This window comes from Merops nubicus, unplaced genomic scaffold (genome assembly GCF_000691845.1).
Source record: "Merops nubicus isolate BGI_N331 unplaced genomic scaffold, ASM69184v1 scaffold17282, whole genome shotgun sequence".
NCBI classification, from domain to species: domain Eukaryota; kingdom Metazoa; phylum Chordata; class Aves; order Coraciiformes; family Meropidae; genus Merops; species Merops nubicus.
The window spans coordinates 22810-41243 of NW_008594421.1; the positions used below are offsets into that span (position 1 = coordinate 22810).

The 18434-nt window shown below is 36.6% G+C and overlaps 1 protein-coding gene across 1 annotated transcript in view; it reads left to right on the forward strand.

Annotated features, from left to right (window-relative positions):
* The window catches only part of ENPP3 (ectonucleotide pyrophosphatase/phosphodiesterase 3), a 38428-nt gene that overhangs the window by 17310 nt on the left and 2684 nt on the right, over positions 1-18434 (forward strand). Inside the window, exons 12-24 of the mRNA XM_008935780.1 lie at positions 97-169; positions 1538-1646; positions 1791-1919; positions 3294-3325; positions 6290-6417; positions 8230-8296; positions 9921-10008; positions 10758-10927; positions 11042-11093; positions 11803-11957; positions 15277-15409; positions 15906-15983; positions 17352-17484. Coding sequence (XP_008934028.1) covers positions 97-169; positions 1538-1646; positions 1791-1919; positions 3294-3325; positions 6290-6417; positions 8230-8296; positions 9921-10008; positions 10758-10927; positions 11042-11093; positions 11803-11957; positions 15277-15409; positions 15906-15983; positions 17352-17484 — 1347 coding nt within the window. The remainder of the gene's footprint in view (positions 1-96; positions 170-1537; positions 1647-1790; positions 1920-3293; positions 3326-6289; positions 6418-8229; positions 8297-9920; positions 10009-10757; positions 10928-11041; positions 11094-11802; positions 11958-15276; positions 15410-15905; positions 15984-17351; positions 17485-18434) is intronic.

Sequence of the window (18434 nt, forward strand, 5' to 3'; positions counted from 1 at the left end):
AAAGTGGTTTTGTTTCATTTTTAAATGAAAGGGTTCTTTTGAAGTGCTGTCTCCAAATTCTCGTAATATTCCATTCTTATTTACTTCTAACTTAAGGCCCGATTTCTACACTTTATATATTGAAGAACCGGATTCTTCTGGACATTCATTTGGACCAGTTAGTGGTGGTGTAAGTTGTTTTTGTGTTTTTCTTAGACTAAATTGCACTAAAAATGGTGCTGTACTACGAACTTAACTAAAAACTTGGAAAAGATAGTAGATCAAAATTTACTGTTACTCGTTTATGAATTTTTATTAGGAACTCTTGCATGTTGTTGAGCCCATAGTTATGATTCCAACACTGTGTGCTACTCAAAAGAGCTGTAAACAAAACAGGCTGGCAGAAAGTAATTACAGATCATACTGTTAGAATTAATATTAATGTTTGTATTTAGACTGAACTTTAATTTTATTGCCAAGTGATATTTGGAAACACGTGGCCTGGAAAATTCTCAGAACTGTCTTTTATTTATTCCTAACACTGAACTTCAATGTTTTCTTAATTTATAACCCCAAAATATTACATTTTTACTTGTATGCAGGCAAAAATCTCAGTCTTTAAGGAGCTTAGGACTTCTCATATCAGCTCCTTCCTGGAGTAGTTTTGTTTAATGTATTTGAAAATGGTCTTCATCAAAAGACATTGTTGTAGTGGGCAAGGACAGAAAAATTGATCTTTGTAGGGTGGTTTAGGCCCCCTAATTGGAAAGGAAACACCCTTTCTCTTTGTACATAAAGAGCTTAAAAATCCATTACTCTGTGTGTAGTTTTATATGTGTACGTTGTACATCCACACAAGACATTCAAGAGAGTGCAGCAGAGTTAGGGGAACAAGAAGGGTGCAAGTGCTCAGATGTGGAGTCCTCAAACTCAGTCAGGTGCCACCCTTACTGTAGGGCTTACAGGAAGACAGCAAGTCAGCTACACAGCTCAGGAAGGGCCATCTTCTCTGAATGGGCTCTATGGCAGGGTGGGCTCTGCTGGATTCCTCCCATTTTACTTTGGTGGTGGTCAGTGGTTTTCTGTAGGAAGTTTGGAGGGACTGTATATATGAGAGAAGGGCACCACTCCTTCCTGGATGCTATGCTGGTCTTATAGGTAATAACATGTGTAAAAACGCTTTAGAAACACTGCTTTTTGTTAGTGCAATCACATGTTCATAATACAACAAAGTATTTAATGCTATAAATCTTATATATAGGAACAAATTTGATCTGAATGTGTTAATTTTTTTCTTTCAATAAACCTTTTAAAGCTAAGTATTTGTAAGGTAATAGGAAAAATTGTGAGTCTTTTTTTAAGTTGCATATTCTGTGGTAGAGTAGTGGAATTCTGCACATCTATACTCCAGTGGTGATGTAAAAAGAAAAGAAGAAGCAATATCAAGAACTTGAAAACTCATGGAAAAGCTCAATTTTTTCAATGCTTTGATGACTGCATTTAAGTGAGAACCTGAAATCAGAAAGAAAAATTCTAATGAAACTGGTTTATCTCACAGGTAATCAAAGCCTTACAGCTCGCAGATCAAGTACTGGGGATGCTGATGGATGGACTTAAACAAAGAAACCTGCACAAATGTGTAAACCTCATTGTTTTAGCTGATCATGGTAAAGTTTATAGTTCTTTTTTTGGAGTTGTTGTTTTCTTCTTCTGTGTAATATATGAGCTTACTAGTTTTAATCTATTTTTAACTCACCTTATCTTCCTTGCCATATATTTTATGCAAAAACTATTTCTGTATTGTCCTTTAGGGATGGAGATGACCAACTGCAGACAGTTAGAATATATGACTAACTACTTCAAGCGGATTGATTTCTACATATATGCGGGGCCTGCAGCTCGCATTCGAGCAGTAAATGTTCCAAAGGACTATTTTACTTGTAAGTGTGGACTAATCCTGGGATTGTGCAATCAATATGGCAGGAAATAAATACATAAATAGGGAAAAATAGACAATCAGTAGTAATGAGCAGAATGAAGAGCTTTTTGTTTCACTTAACCTGGCTTAAACATCCATTGAAATTGTTTGAGGTATTTTTGCAAAAATACCTATTTAGAGGAAATTCAAGGTTAGAAAAGCTTGTTGTAGAACCAGATTTGCATTTTTCTGGCATGTGGAAAGATGAAGTAAAGCTATTTTTATTGTTTTGAACTTGAAATTCAGGTCTTTCATAAGTGCATTGGTCTTCACAGATTTCTTGTGCAACATTGGCAGAGACAGTCTTTTTGAAGCAGTGACTATTTCTAACTGTGTGTATGAAGTTAAAGCATTTGAAACTTAGCACAGTGGGATCTAAGCCTTAGCTTAGCCCTTTAGCTACTAGCACAAAAGAACACAAAGTTGAGACCATGTGAGCTGACTCTGACTCAGAATAGATAACACGCTACCAGATGGGAAAAAAAACCCCAGTCCTCAAACTTTCCTTATCAGGGAAAAGAATGGAAAAAGGTAAAACCATGGAGGTGCTAATGAGTTTGTAGAACTCATAAACTGTTCTAACAGGTATAATTGTTGCAGATCTCAAATAAGAGCCGGGATCCCATTGTACTTTTGATTTACATTTTCTAATTTTGTTTATATTTTTAGGTATAATATTTCTACAGCATAAAGCAGGCTTTCCTTGGTTTAGGTAGAAGACAGTGTAAGTCAGATGGGAGCAGAGTAATAAGCAGAAGAGAGAATAATGATGGGTTTTGTATGTGTCTTAATCTCAGTAGAGTTGTTTTGCTTGTTTCTTCTAACGGTCTTACTTTCTGTGAAGGTTTTTTTCCTTCTGTAAAATACTTAGATCTGGTTTTTAGAAAGGTAATGTCAAAAGGTTAAAATCACTCTTTGAAAATGTGGAAAGTGAAAGCACTAAGACAGACTGGATTTTTCTCTGAGACTGCTGCTGAAGGTGGAATACTAAAGTGCTTCAGGTACAGTTCAATGTAAAAAAGGTTAAACTTCAAAGAGAGGTTGGATGGGAGAAGAAAATTTAGTTCTTATAATGTGTCAGCTTTTAGTGTAGGCAGCCATCACCACAAGAGTTTTCAGCCAGACTGCTAGGTACTTCCACAGGCTTCCACACTTAACTACAGACACCCAGGGAAATGTAACACTCAAACCCATGGCAGGTTACAGTTAACATATTCTTCACAGGCTAATAAAGAAATCAAATTTTACAGACAAAAATCATGTTGACATTTTTCTCAGAAGGCTTTGGACCTTCAACTGTTTGAATCTATGTTAATTCTTCTTTTCTTTTTAACAGTTGACTCAGAAGGAATAGTTAAAAATCTCACGGTGAGTAAATATTTTCATATTTCTTCCTTATAGTTCCTTTTAATAACAATCTGATCAAAAAGCACAGTTTTTGAAAAACTGAGACTATAATGCCAGTTTAAATAGTGTACTGAGTCCACTGTACCATAGGAGGCAGTTCTGGAAGTTGTTCAAAGATGGTGCACAAAGGTTTGCTGTGGGGAGATCTCTGTTCAGGGCAAAGGAATTTTCTGTTCTACACTTTGGAAGAGAGGAAGTGGCTGACTTCACATGGAGAAAGTAGGGTGTATCTTCATTATAGAACAGAATACAACACAGAGGTGCTCTAAAATCTTACTCTGGAGCACAAGTGCTGCACCCAGGTGAGGTTAAAGCAATTTTTCTACACAGCAGATACCTGTAGACCACATTGCCACAGTGTTGCAGAAGCTGGAAAGATAAATAGGAAGGAGGAATTTTAGACAGGTTAATGAAGGACAGGCTTGTAAGGGCTGTTATACATAAACCACAAGCAACCTCTCACTTAAGAAATCCCTGAAGCCTAGAGCAAGCTGAGTAGGTGCCAAAAAAAGGTTCATTCAGTACTTGACTTGTTCTTGCATAGTTTCTATACATATGATTCTGGAAATTCTGGAGATTTGATTGGAAACAGAGTACTAGGCCAGATGGACCTTTGGCATGAGGCAGTATGGCTATTTAGGATGTTTTATGACATATCATTTAAGAACTTGCAGAGTTTTTAGGTATGCAGCACTACCCCTAGGCCCCATACTGATAGTTCTGCTTGGATCTCTGCCATGCTATGTGGATGTAGGATTTCAGGGCAGGTCTGAGCTTGTCTGTGCCTCCCATATAGACCACTGCTCCTTGTGGGTCACTCATTGACAGCTGTGTGACAGCTGAGCTTTGAAGAGTACAAACAAAGGAGTGCAGAACAGAGTGCAAAACTGAGGGAAGACCGAGCCTATTTCTTTTACTGAGAGGTGATGTGACAGTGCATGGTTTTCCTTACACTTTTTTAGACAGATAATTCACTCTGTTTTTTTTTTTTTTGTTGTTGTTGTTGTTGTTTGGGCTTTTTTTAGTGTTCAAGGTATACATTAATTCATATATATTAATTCATACATTAATCAGTGAATGTGAACAAACTGAAATGCTTGTAGGAAAGTTATCTTTTTGATTTCTTTGCATTTATGAATTACAGTGAGTTAAACATTTAAATTGCTTGCTTTCAAGCAATGTGTTGTCACAATTTTTCTCTCTTTCCTTCATTGCCAGTTTGTCCTCTATTCTGTGACTCGTCCTAGTCCAAGCAGTAGACAGAGGTTCTGATAGTTTTAGTATGAACACTCTCAGCTTGGAAAAATTCTGGGCTCTCAACCGGGTGTATTTCTGATAAATCACCACGAGAGGTCTGCCTTTAACCTGTTGAACAACTCGGTTGTGCAAGCCTACACGTAGCTTTTTTCTGCTGCTGAAGTCTGAAGGGCAGTGAACATTCCTGTTTAACTTTTTTCTTGATTCTGAATGCTGAAGAACACGTCCTTTATTGCCCAGCATCCAAAGCAGATGAGGGAGCAGGGTATCAATGGCCTGGAATAGCAGAAGGGGCTTTTTCAGTGCTACATCTCCTACCCCATTGTATGATGTGGAGCCTGTCGTATCAAAGAGCATTAGTGTGAGGGGAGTAGCACAACTGGCATGTTCTGAACCCTAGTTGTAACTACCAATAGTTACAGAGATGTAACATCTCTCTGCCTTACAGGAATAGCCTGGTATCAGGACGCTTCATCTTTCCTTTTCTGTTCACAGTGTATTTTGTCCCTTTCAGGTTCTTAGAATGAGTGGTTTGGGCAGAGAAGGGAGTTGTGTGTTGTATATTAATTGCTAAGCAATAGACATAAAGTCATATTATATGTTGACTTCCTCTATTTTTCTCTTTAGTTAGACTATCTGTTGTAGAATGCCCTCCTCTCCTGGACTAGCAAACCCAGTGAATCCTTATTTTTCATGTTCCCAGATTCCACTATGCTGCTTTGATGACTATCTAGGCACGCTTACTCTCATATCATGTTCCTGTCATTCTCTGCAGAGTTTACAGTTCTGATGCTTAGAGGTGAGGATGTCAGATCAGACTCCAGGCATGCTGAAGTTTGTACTGCCTGTGTGGTGAAACAGGTCCACTTTTCTGGCTTACCCAGCTTCCCAGCAGCTCCTCCCTCAGCATTCTAGGTGTTCCGTGTTGTCCCAGTGCTGGATTCCTGATCAGGAGCAACATTTCTGAAGCATTGCTATGATTCTTGCAGCCAGCTGGGGTGGCTTCTGATGGCCATATGTAGTTAAATCTTTGCAGTATGTCATATGGGTGTTGCCAGGCTCTCCATGCCAAACACATTCATAGCATGCTTGCTAACACAGCGTGCGTGATAACACAACAGCTATATTAACACATTAAATGTGGATGTAAAAGCTAAGGCCTTTAGCTGGCAGCTGAGCACTGGAGATGGCATGAGATTACATGTGCAGTCTTGCAACTAAAACCTGGGACTGTGCTACATTATGTATACTTGGTTTTCTCTGTTATTTATTGAATGATAAAGTAAGAGAAGATGGCAGATATAAACTGCCAGGTTACTCTCTCTTGTAGAGTGTCATCCTATATACTAGATGCCAGTCAGGTGAGTAAGGACATATAGACTAAATGTCATTACTAAATGTCTTTCAGCCTTAGGAGTACTTTTACCATGTTACTTACAAACTTGCTATATGTATATATATTATAACAGTATATTTTCAAACAGTTACAAAAAAAGCTGCTTTTCCTTCCATTGCTTCTTGGGCCAAAAGTAAGATCTGCAGGTTATCCCAGAAGCTATCTGTGAATAACATGTTTTGTGTCGCTAAGATGTTTGTGATAATTTTGAATTATGGGTTTATTTTTGATTCTGGACAAAACTCATAACTGGTCTCTCTCCTCTTGCACAGTGCAAAAGATCCCCTCAGCACTTCAAGCCATATCTGACACCTGACCTGCCCAAACGATTCCACTATGCTAACAACATTCGTATTGATAAAGTCCATCTTTTGGTGGATCGACAGTGGCTGGCTGTGAGGTAACAAAATTTGTGTAACTGTTACCTATCTTTTTCATCCACTTCTCATCCTTTTAATTGCTTTCAGAGGTGCCTCATTTCCTCTTTTGCTTTAGATTTCTTACATTTCCATCTTTGTTACATTTAAAAACTTACCGTGTATAAAAAGAAAATGCGCCTTATATATAAAGCCAAGAATGTACTATTAGTATGACTCAAATTTTAACAGTCTAATAAAAGAATCACCATCACTTCAGATCAAATTTTTACAGGAAAAAAAAAAAGGAAGAAAAAAGAAAATAATGACTACTACTACACAGAAAAAGTCTCCAACAAAATGAAGTTAAAATTGCTATACGAAACCTTCCTACTATCTAGCCATTTTCCTGGCATTACAGCCACCTCTCTCCACTGCCCTCCTGGGTGCTGAGGTTGATAGCTTCAGTCTAGTGCATGTGTGGATATGGCCAGTAGTCGGCATAATGGGTCCTTTGCCAGGAGGAATAACGATGTTCCTTCACTCTGTGATCTGGATGGGGTCCTTCCTATATGTACGCTAATGATACAGCTGGCTCATTCTTCACTGGCCTGCAAGCTAACATTATATCTCAGACCACCAGATAGGGTGCATTCTACATTTGTTAGATATTTTTTCTTTATTCTCTTTCTTACCTCTCAGTCTGATTTTGCTCAGTTCCAGATCTGCATTTCCTTAACTGACCATCAGTGAGTTGTTGCTAGCCTTGAGAATTCTGTTCTGCACAGAATAACAGTCACTGCTACCTGTATAAAATCTGTGCCTTTGCCATGCAAAGATAAGCTGAGCTGACAGCAAGTTAGACATTGCAAAAAAAAAAGTTGTCATTACAAAAAATTGCTGTAAGAGCTAAACAATTCAAAAATAGCTCTGAGAAACTCAAGAGCAGTTCAGGCAAGTCCTAAGGCTTCAAAAACTCAATACAAAGCCTGTGGTGTTAGTAGCAATACTGTATTTACTGAGCTGTGGCAGTATGAGAAGCATCAGCCTACTCGGAGTTTCGAGACTATTCAAATGGTAGAAAAAGCCCCATCAGTCTATGACTTGGTTCCTCCTTGATGCAGCTAAATAACTGTCCTGGACAAACAGAAAGAAATGCCCACTGAAAAACCTCATATTCACCCTTCTTTTAACTGTGCCCAAGTTTCTTATGCCTCTGAAAACAGGACACATTGAATCAGTATGGGATGACTATCTCTTTATCTTTTCTATGTATCTCAGCAACGGGTAAATTAAAACAAGTGTTAGTCATTATAAATCAGACTATTTTAACATGTTACTAATTCTATAACCCGCACATATATCCACATCTTTCCTTCACCCTTTAGAATCCATGATGAAAATGCACTGTCTTCTAAGGAAAAATCCCTTGCAGTCTTATTTATATTGTTCCACAGAGACCAACAGCAGAGTTTTTATGTTGCAAGTTCTCTGATAAACTGCAGATACCACACATTATAACTGAGGAATTCTTCCTAAGCAGATTACATTTGTTCTGAAACTTGTAGCTAGGTGAAGAGTTCTGTTAAAAAAACAGATCAGATATTTTTTTCAATTTCTTTTGAAAATGCTGATTCACTGTACACTCGGTAGCCACCTAGGATAATTTAATTGATCTCTGTTACAGGCCAAAGAGATCTTCATAAAAGTGAACACTGGAGAAGCAAAAAGTACTACAATATTATGCCAAAGTCAGTTCTTAAGGCATGATCCTGAGTTAAGTGAGTCAGGATGACTGTTTTAACTGGTTCTGTTAGTGCCATTTTTATTTACACTATCTGATCGTTTCTCCTTAGGGACAGAACTTACACATATTGCAATGGGGGTAACCATGGATATAACAATGAATTTAAAAGTATGGAGGTAAGATCATTTCTATTCAAGTTGTGCAACTTCTTATATCAAAAATCACCATGTGCTAGATGAACTACCAGAATGTAGAATATATGATAGTTTTTTGCAGTGTGCTTTTTCTTCCGTGTCACCCAGACACAGAAACTGTGAATGCATCCTGGATCCATATATTTGTATTGCCTTTCATCAATATATATGAGGCCTGCTTCCTTGGAATCCTGTAGTAAAACTTGTCTGGGCTCACCTTCACTCCATGGAGCCAGATAGACTTCAGTAAACCAAGCATACTATGTTTAGCTATGGGATACTGAATTCTTTCATTCTTCTACTGAAGCAATGACTGAAAAATCTCCATAGGCTCTGGGAGTTTAGTTGAGCCTCTGAAAGCCTGTGTGCTCAAATAAACTAAATGTCATTGTCTCTGCTTATCTTACAAGACTTAATCATGTCATCAGAGCAAAAAAGTCATTAGTATACCCTGTATGTTAGTGCAGCCTGTATTGCAGTTTCATCTCATTTTCACTTTTTGTTACAGTGAAAGTGTTTTCAGGTCTTGAGCTTTTGGTTTTTCATGTACTTTCTGTGATGTGAACATTTAAGTAAGGTCAAGCATGTCACTACTAGTCTCATGTTCTGTGCCTAAGAATCAGATGCTTCTAGGTCTTCACAGCTACATTAAAGCTATATGTCAATATGCTGATCAGTATGGTGCTGAAAGCTTGTATGGAAAGAAAAGGTAAATTGTGGTTACCGTGGAAACCTTAATCATACATAACATGCTGATGGCACAATGAGGAAAATTCTTTTATTTATACAGGAGCTAAATGACTTAATGTTGTCTTTTTAAAATAAATTAAAAATTGCCTTTCTATTATGGGAACATAAGAGTATTCTTTTAGACAAGATCATTGTCCTGTTTAGTCATGTTTCCTGTGTATTATGGCAGGCAGCTCAAGAGGGTTCTAAAGAAGTAGAAACTAAAGTGAGACTGTAAGTAGTATCAGTGTTCTGTTACAGTGCTTGCAGACCCCAGCAGGGGCCACCAGGCACTGCCTTCTACCATTGGTGGTACTGATGTAGGTCTCTGCTGAGATTAGGATGGGTCTCTGCAGTTCCCTGATCTTTGCTTTAGCTATGGTTGTAGGCTCTGAAGTGGCCCAAAGACTTTTGAGAATGCAACATGTATTAAAATAACCAAACTGACAAACCCCATCCCCCCAGTGCTTATATTTCTGACTCAATATTAGCCTTCAGAGAGGATCTGAGTGTCATAACTCTGCATTTGTTGAAACGGCATTGTTACTGGCTGCTGCATTGAAAAAGGTGTGAATTTGAAACATAGCAAACAATCATTTTCTTACATATGCATCAAAATACTGAAGAACACACACCTTCTCCCCAATTCATTATATATTTCAGTGTATCCTTAGAAATTAATTTGTGTTTTGCAGTTTTCTTCAAATTGTATGCAATAAGCAAAATATTCCTTCTTTTCCAGAGCAGTCCTGTATTTTTAACTTTTTTTGGCTGTGGAAACACTGAATTTTGCTCCAGTGTCTGTTTCCATAAAACGCAACTGAATTGTTTTTGAATTTAGATTCCTTTAAACAACTTTTGTTTTCTTATAATCTAGGCTATATTCTTAGCATATGGCCCAAGCTTTAAAGAGAAAACAGAAGTGGATGCTTTTGAAAACATCGAGATTTACAACCTTATGTGTGGTGAGTAGGAACAACCCAATACTTCAGATGATAAACCAACAAAAAAATACCAGTGTTCTAAAAGCTAAAAGAAGAGTAACTAATAATTGAGTGAATTCTTTCAGAAACTAGGTTTTTCACACAAGACACTGCAGCCATGCTCTTTTGCTTTCTGTACAGTGCTAAAAGATCTACTGCCAAAAATTGTTCTGCTTTGAAGATTTTCTGATTGCAGAAGGATTCCACTAAAGAATCAAAGAGAAGTGCTCCTGCCACATGGGCTTGCTGTTGAAATAATGCTTGTGGAATAATTGTGGGACAAGAATCTTATTCATAACTTAAAATGGACCATTGCATACCCAAAAGTGAGCAGTTAGGAAGTATGTGCCTCAGAAAATATGGATTAAGGCATTACACAAAAATGCAGTAGGCTAGTATGCTTCACAATATGATACATTTTGCAATCACATTTGTGCTCAGCATTAAATCATCTAATCTTATGAATGTTTTGGCAATGTATAAAACGGCATCAACGTTACTCAAATACGCAATTACCAAGTCTTGATGCAGCGGAAGATAGCCATGAACCTTCCTACCTAGAAAGCTGGGATCTGTTCGTACTAGTTTCCACAATAGTTTAGATAATGGAATAAGTTATTTCTTCTATATTTAGAATGAACATGTAGTAAACACATAGAATTAGAAAGATGACTTTTAAAAATGCCATTTTAATTTTAAAATACGTTTACAAATGTCAAATGTTTCAACAGATTTGCTGCATATTACACCAGCACCAAACAATGGAACACATGGCAGCTTGAATCATCTCTTAAAAAAACCTTTTTACAGTCCTTCACATGCAAAAGAAGAGTCATCTCCTTCTTCATGTCCAGTTACCCGTCTCATTCCCATAGATGATTTGGGATGCACATGCGTGAATGTAAGTAGGGGCTTCTGGGATTTTATAATCATCTTTATTTAGTGATCATCTTTTCTTTTGTTTTGATTTTCTAAACTATGAATTCATTCTGAATGAGTCTCTTATATTTTACAGATATCAGATGTTCCAGTACTAAATGAAAGGTTAAATCTCACCACAGAAGATAGTAAGTAGCAACAAATTAAAGGACAGCAATATTTTTAAATCTTTGCCTGGTTTAGATTTATATTGTTGATTTCAGTGGCAATTTTCGCAACGTTAATTACAATTTAAAGTGAAGTAGGAAAGGTATGTCAGAAGCCAAACATTTCTTTTTTCTTTGCTTTTATTTAAAAAATGGTAATTGATACTGTTATAGCAACATTTTTGCATAGGAAACAGGTCTAAATCCAATTAAAATCTTGGAAAAAAACATACAGGTTTCAGTGATCTTTGGAGAGAGTATGAGCACTTCCAGACTTTTTGTTCCCCACCTTGTAACCATAACTTTGCCTTTCTCTGATCAAAAATTCCCATAGATACTTCTGTGTGCTTTTTCCTGGGTTTTCTAGAAAGTTTCAGAAATTAGCCAAATAAGATGTAAATTTAACTCCACTGGCAACATAAGTTCAGATTTATATTGGTATGAAATTGCAAAGAAACAAGAATTTGCAAGTCTGATACATTATATTGACTTTTATGCATTGAACATAACAGGAAAACTTTTTTCTATGTTTCTTTTCTTCCATTCATAAGCTAGGAGCTTAAAGAAACACATGCCCATGTTTACTGTTGGTTTTTTTTGTAGTTTTTAAGCTTTTTCTTTAAATTTTTTCTCTTTGTGACATCCAAAATATTGTAGAAGAACAAACCAATAATTATTGTTTAAATTCCAGTAAGTGCAGCAAACGCATATCATTTGCCATACGGAAGACCCAAAGTTCTTCAGAAGAAAAACACCTACTGCCTCCTTTCCCATCATCAGTATGTGAGTGGATACAGCTATGATATCTGGATGCCACTGTGGACTGCATACACTGTGAATAAGCCTGTAGGTTTCCAAATACCAGTACTATTCTTAAATATGAATATACCAGATTGAAAATGTGGTTCATTCATCAGGAATCCTGGTTAAGGACTGAGGGACATCATGCAACTAAGGCCCTTATTGTTTGAAAAAGTGGTTTTTATATCTTTTAAATTTCAACTGTCTTGAAGTATTGTTTAAGTGTAAAGTATTTTAAAAAGAGGTAATGGCCATCTATATCTGTCTGATATAGAATGGAGTTGCTGGCGAGCTGGTTCCATTAAGACAGCTCTGTAAAAGGGATAAGCTGTCAAGACAGTGCTCCAACTTGCTTATCAATTCCTGGGGGTAAGCAGGCTGTGATTTCCAAAATCAAAAGCTTTTAAGCTTTCCTATGAATATCATGATTCCTTTCCTATTAACAAACCTTTGTACAACTCTGCAAGACAGTTTGCACTATTGTATATTTCTGCCTCTTCTGTTTATTTTCTCTCTGTTACATTGTATCATTTCTAAAAAATACAATTAGAGCTGAATGAATCACTGAGAGTTCAAGGCTGTGTAGCTGTGGAATAAATTGCATGAGTTTTTAGGGTCAGTAAACTAGTGGACATTCATTAGCTTAATTTCCCCTATAATGACCCTTTTTTTACAGTTATTTCTAAGGTCAGCTTGGACAGAGTTCTGAGCAACCTGATCTGGTGGAAGGTGTCCCTGTTCACCGCAGGGAGGTTGGACTAGATGACCTTTAAAGGCCCCTTCCAACCCAAACCATTCTATGATTCTGTGAGCGTTTCTGATTATTTTAATCAATGTATGCTGCTAGTATGTTAACATTTCAGAAAGTTTTACTCCATGCTTTCTACTAATTTTTCACAATCTGGGTGAAGGATCACAAAGCCAATCCTAAGAAGGCCTGAACCCTAGTGAAACAAATGTTCATTTCAACAAAGACTGTTTTTACTTCATTGTATTTGATGAACTGATCCTACAACTTACTACGGAAGTACATTACCTTAATAAAAAACAGTTAATTGTGGGAAAATTTTTTTATTACTTTTCTTTAAAAAGATTTAAAATTCCCACCGGAGCTGGAGTCTTTTTAATATGGAATTGCTGAAGTTTATTATAAAAAATATATGCAGATGTATAACAGTCTAATCTGTCCTGCAATGGAAGGAAAACAGCAGTAAAACATGAATAAATCACTGGAATTTTTGGAGCTAAAGCTCAGTGCACTGGGGATTATGGGAGTTTTGATTTTTTTTGTGTGTGTGGTTTAGTATTTTTGATTCTGGACTACTGAAAAAAGATTCCTGAAGGTGGCTGAAATTGATATGACAGACCATAGAAGATGATTAAATTCTGTCATGTAATGCCAATAACTCATGCTTCTTGGCATTAATTACTAGCTCATCGAAAGACAATAACCTGCATCAGAAAAGCTAACACATGATGTGAAAGGCAAAGACATTTTATAGTTGTAACTCTTTTCTTCAGAAGACATGGTTCTTTGACCTGAAAGATAAGGAGCCAAAGGGCTTGAGCTGTTGAACTGGTGATGAACATTTTCTTTTCTGATTCTGAAGTCCTGAGGCAGTGATTATAACTGTCAAGAAATAATTTGTTAAAAAAAAAAAGCGATTTAAACAGCTTCTTTGAGAATCATTCTATTTGTATTGATAGACACTGTGTTTCAAAAGAGCTTATTCCTCTGTTTGGAGGAAAAGAAGTGATGACAGGCTGTAGCAGAGTGTGTTAGTTCACAGAGCATTAGCAGTACAGCTTGCAGTCTGGGATTGCACTAACTGTTGATCTCATTATATTAAAAGGTGACTCAAACATAGCCATTCTCATCTCTCAGCGGTGTTTGATATTGTTTACTTGCTGACTTGTAGATCCTTCCAAAAACAAGCTAAAATATTCTTAAGTGGTTGCTTTTTCAGTATTTTGAGAGTTCATAGGTTGACTGTCAATTCTCATTTCTCCAGTTGGAGAATTTTCTCCTCTGATGTCCAATGGAAACAGCCATGAGCAGCCTTCATCTCCTAAATGTATGAGACTATTTGAGAAAATACAGGTTATATGATGTATTACATGTATGACACATAGACTGCTCTAAAACACTTGTCATACAGTTAGCTTCAAGAAATAGCTTCAGGTTTCCCTTCAGAAACCATAAAGAACTTGATGCCATTGTGGAATATCATGGCTCAATTATTAAAATATTGGTTTCTTCTGTCAGCTTGATCCATTAACCCTGCCTTTTTGATTTGGACACTAGAAAGGACAAATTGTTCAAGTGAGTTGGATGTCAGTTTTGTACTGGGATTTACATTTGCTTGGCAATGACAGCTTATCTGCTCAGGTGGCAAAAGCAGTCTTCTGTCTTTCATATTTCATTCTGTGTGGTGTGTGTAGATTATCCATTAACATACAACCTGACCATAATATGGGCATCTACAGGAATTCTCATGAAAGTAAGAAATTAAATCAAGGAGTACAAAGAGGCACAAGAACAACATTTCAGATTTTATTTCTGTTCAGTTTTAACTGATAGAAGCAAACAATGTACTGAAAACAAATTTAGATGTTTAACTACCATCTATAAAGGTATAAAGCAAATAAATATGTTTGATTCTTACCAAAATGAAAATAATTTATGTGAAAATGAATATGAAAAAGAAAATGCTGTTAAGTGCAGAAAAGCATATTCTGATATTTTAGTTAATTGTCTCATAAAATTACGATAAAGATTATAGAAAAAAAAAAGTAAAGGTTATAGAAACAGTTGTACTCATCAGAACCACTTTTGGCCAGATCTTAGCTAGTGTGCATTTTAACATGTCTCAGTGAAGTTAGCCAAGCTAGACAGTAAAAGGTACTGAATTTACTATGAGTTTATTTAGCTTTAACTCTTCAGCAGCACAGACTCTTATTATGGACATAGCTTCCTCAGATGCTAAGATGAGGTGATAGTGTCACCTTTATATAGTAGCTGCTTTCCAGGAAGATGTGACATCAAGTTTGTGTTTCCAAAAATATGTAAAAGTGACAAATGAGCCAAACTTGTCATCTGTTTTTGCCTAAGGCGTAACATTATTTTGCTACTACAGTCTTACATGCTGCATAAGGATTTCCCTGAAATACCTAAAAACAGAAGTAAAGGAAAAACAGTAGGCAGAAAACATCAGTGTCCATTACTTGTATTGACCTGATTCACTATGAAAATAAGAGAAGATTCAATGAAGTCCATTCTAGAAAGTGAAAACCACGCAGAGGATTGGCTTAGCCACAGCCGTGGGTGTAATACTTTTTTTTTTTTTTTTTTTTTTTTTCACAGGAAAGCACATCTCTTCCTCCCACTGTTTCAGACTGTCTGCGGGCTGATGTTAGAATCCCTGTTGCTCGGAGCCAAAATTGTTCCAACTACCCAGAAGGGCTGACCCTCACCCGCAGTTTCCTCTATCCTCCCAGTGAGCATGGTTCTTTTTATAGCTAGAGCTTAGAAAGTCTTAATCAGCTGGATGTGGGTTTATGTTTAAACATATACCCAAACACCAAAACAAACTCCTTTGGATCAGCATGTTGGGCAGAAAAAGGTTTCCAGTGTTTGTAGACTGACCAAAAGGAAGGCAACCGCTACGTGTATTTAAATATTTTCTGTTTGGAATATTTAATTTTTTCTTTAAAAAACTGTACAACTTGAGTGTGATGAGGACTGGCTGGAAAAATGTAAAGGGCTGGAGTGAAGGGCTGTCCCTCTTCTTCTGTAAAAATATTAATTTCCTATTGTCACATTGGATAATCACTTTGTTGAACATTTGGAGATATGTTTGCAGTAGGATCATACACTCATGCTCAGCCGTAAAATGTTATTTAATTTCATGTGCCTACAATTTATAGTAAGATATGAATCAAATTAATCTTTGTATAATATTTCATTGATTTATACCTTATTTTTTAATATAGACTTCAATTCATCTGCTCTTGAACAATATGATGCCTTACTCACCAGCAATATTGTTCCCATGTATAGACCTTTCACAGGTAGGCTGCAAAGTATTGATGGATTTTCATAACATATATGTAATTATGGTTCTGGGTTTGATAAAGCTCTGACAAGGACTTAAAAACATTAATGCATGGCCTGCAGTATATCCAGACCTTGCACAAATACATTTAAGTAGGTGTTTGAAATTTTAAATTGCACTTATGTAAGTTAATAGTTTTCTGTGTATAGTCCTGTCTGACCTCTGCTTAGGTGCACCTATTTACTTTTGAATTTTGTCTCCACCTCCTGTGTGCTGTCTTAACATGAAATACTAGCTATGAAACTCTCATGAAAATATCTCCTTGGGGAAATGCTTGAGGTGAATGAAACTGGCACTTTTTATTTCCTTTTGTAGGGTCTCAAGAGAAGGCAGGACAGAATTCACAAACAATGCCCTGATTCAGTGCCTGTTTCAGCAAGCAGTGACTGAAACCACTCACTATTAATCTTGGATTATTTTGGGCAGATGTTTCTATCACACAAGTGTAGTGAGCTCTTTAGCCTTTCCATCCAGCCTGACTCACATTTGTTTGGAATCACTGATAAGAAATTTTCTACGACTGCATATCATCCTGTTTTACTCAAGTTTAGGCTCATTTTCTTAGACAAAGGACAGAAAGAGAAACTGCATAATGAAAAAGCTGGAGGAAAAGCAATGATGTGACTACCTTTGTAATGCATTCAGACCTCATTTATTCATTCACTCATGTCGTATAAAAAACAGGGACCCAGAAAACCTAAGTGGCTTTAATCTTCAAAGTAAATAAAACACATTATGAAAAAAAATCCAATTTTCCAATGAAAACTCTACAGAATATTTAAACTTATAAGATGTTACTCTAGACCGTAAGCAAGAGGTAATTCAATAGGGAATGCCCTCAGCCCCCAAAACCATCTGTTTTTTCTGCCATGATAGCTACAAATTGTATTTTCCCAAATAACATCTGTGAAATAAACCAGATTGTCTAGTGATATTTGACATCAGTTCTGTAGAATTTGACTAATTCTCAGGTGGTGAATATTTCTCTCACAAATCTTAGTTCCTACTAATTGGCATAGTTGCAGGGGCTAGCAGGGAGGCCAGAAGCGAATTGTAGCTTCAGCTTCAAATCCAATGCATTATCTCCAGTAGTGCAGTGGGCCTTGCAGAGCTATAATAGCATTTGCTGTCCATTTTAAAATGGTGAGAGAATGTCCCTTATGATGAAATCCATATTTTGTATAAACAGTTGATTTTACAGGCAGTTTAGTTTGGAACTTTTTGTTATTCATCTATAGCAAAAAGTGAAATATGTTCTTTTTCTTTAGTGATGAAATAACTTCAAATTTATGTTAAATATGCTTCTATTTCCTTTTAATGACAGCCATATGGGACTATTTTCATAACGTGCTTCTTCAGAAATACGCTACAGAAAGGAATGGAGTAAATGTTATCAGTGGACCAGTGTTTGATTACAATTATGATGGCCATTTTGATACTTCTGATGAAATTAAGCAGTAAGTACATGGGAAAGCCAGAAGTTAAACTCCATATTCTTTCCTACTGTATTTCCACTCAAATGAACTTCTATTCAGACAGAACAAGAAACAAGTACCTCAGAGAATGGAGTATTCCCTATACAATACTACATCCACTGTTGCTCACACAACAGCAAATACTCTTACAAACAGATACAGTGCTGTGGAATTTGAAGTTCCAGTAAACAGAAAAACCTTTTCAGTTAAATGTGTCTATATACATATGCACAGATACAGAGCAGTAGTTTGTTTCCTGAGATTATGCCTGGGTTTTTAGGCCTCTGCATTAGAAATACTGGGAGAATACATGATGTAAATATGCAGAAGATGTGCTTAAGCATAATTTTATCACTTTAATGCCATGCTCACTCACCCGTTTGCTGTTTCTCCCTGTTCTCTCAAACTGATGTGTTTTATCAAAGATCAGATTTCCGTGTTTGCCTTCACTGAATCATGTAACTGGGAATGTAAAATATAATGTTTTGTGAGTGATACCTTTGCATAGGTATGGCTTGCAGAGGTCATTTGAACATCTGACAGTTCTAGGTACGTTTTAGGGAGCTCTGGTAGCATAAGAAAATAAATTTTAAAATTCATCTATGTGTAGAAACAGGAAGAAGAGAAGAGTTACAGAAATAATATTTCTATAAAACATGTATATAAAAGATAAAGACCAGTTATTTATGTTAGTGAATGACAACAGGAGGAAAAAACAGAATAAGAACAAACAACTAAGATTTTTCCAAATATAGGGAAGATGCCTTGTGACAGTAAGAACACTTATGTAGTAGAAAAGTGCTGGGAAATCCGCACAGCTCAATCCGTCACTGGAGATGTTTTATTCAAGGCTAGACTTAATACCACATCTGTCAAGAATGGTTTGAGAATGGGAAAATCAGCTCTGCCACAAAGTAGGAGGGTGGAAGGGA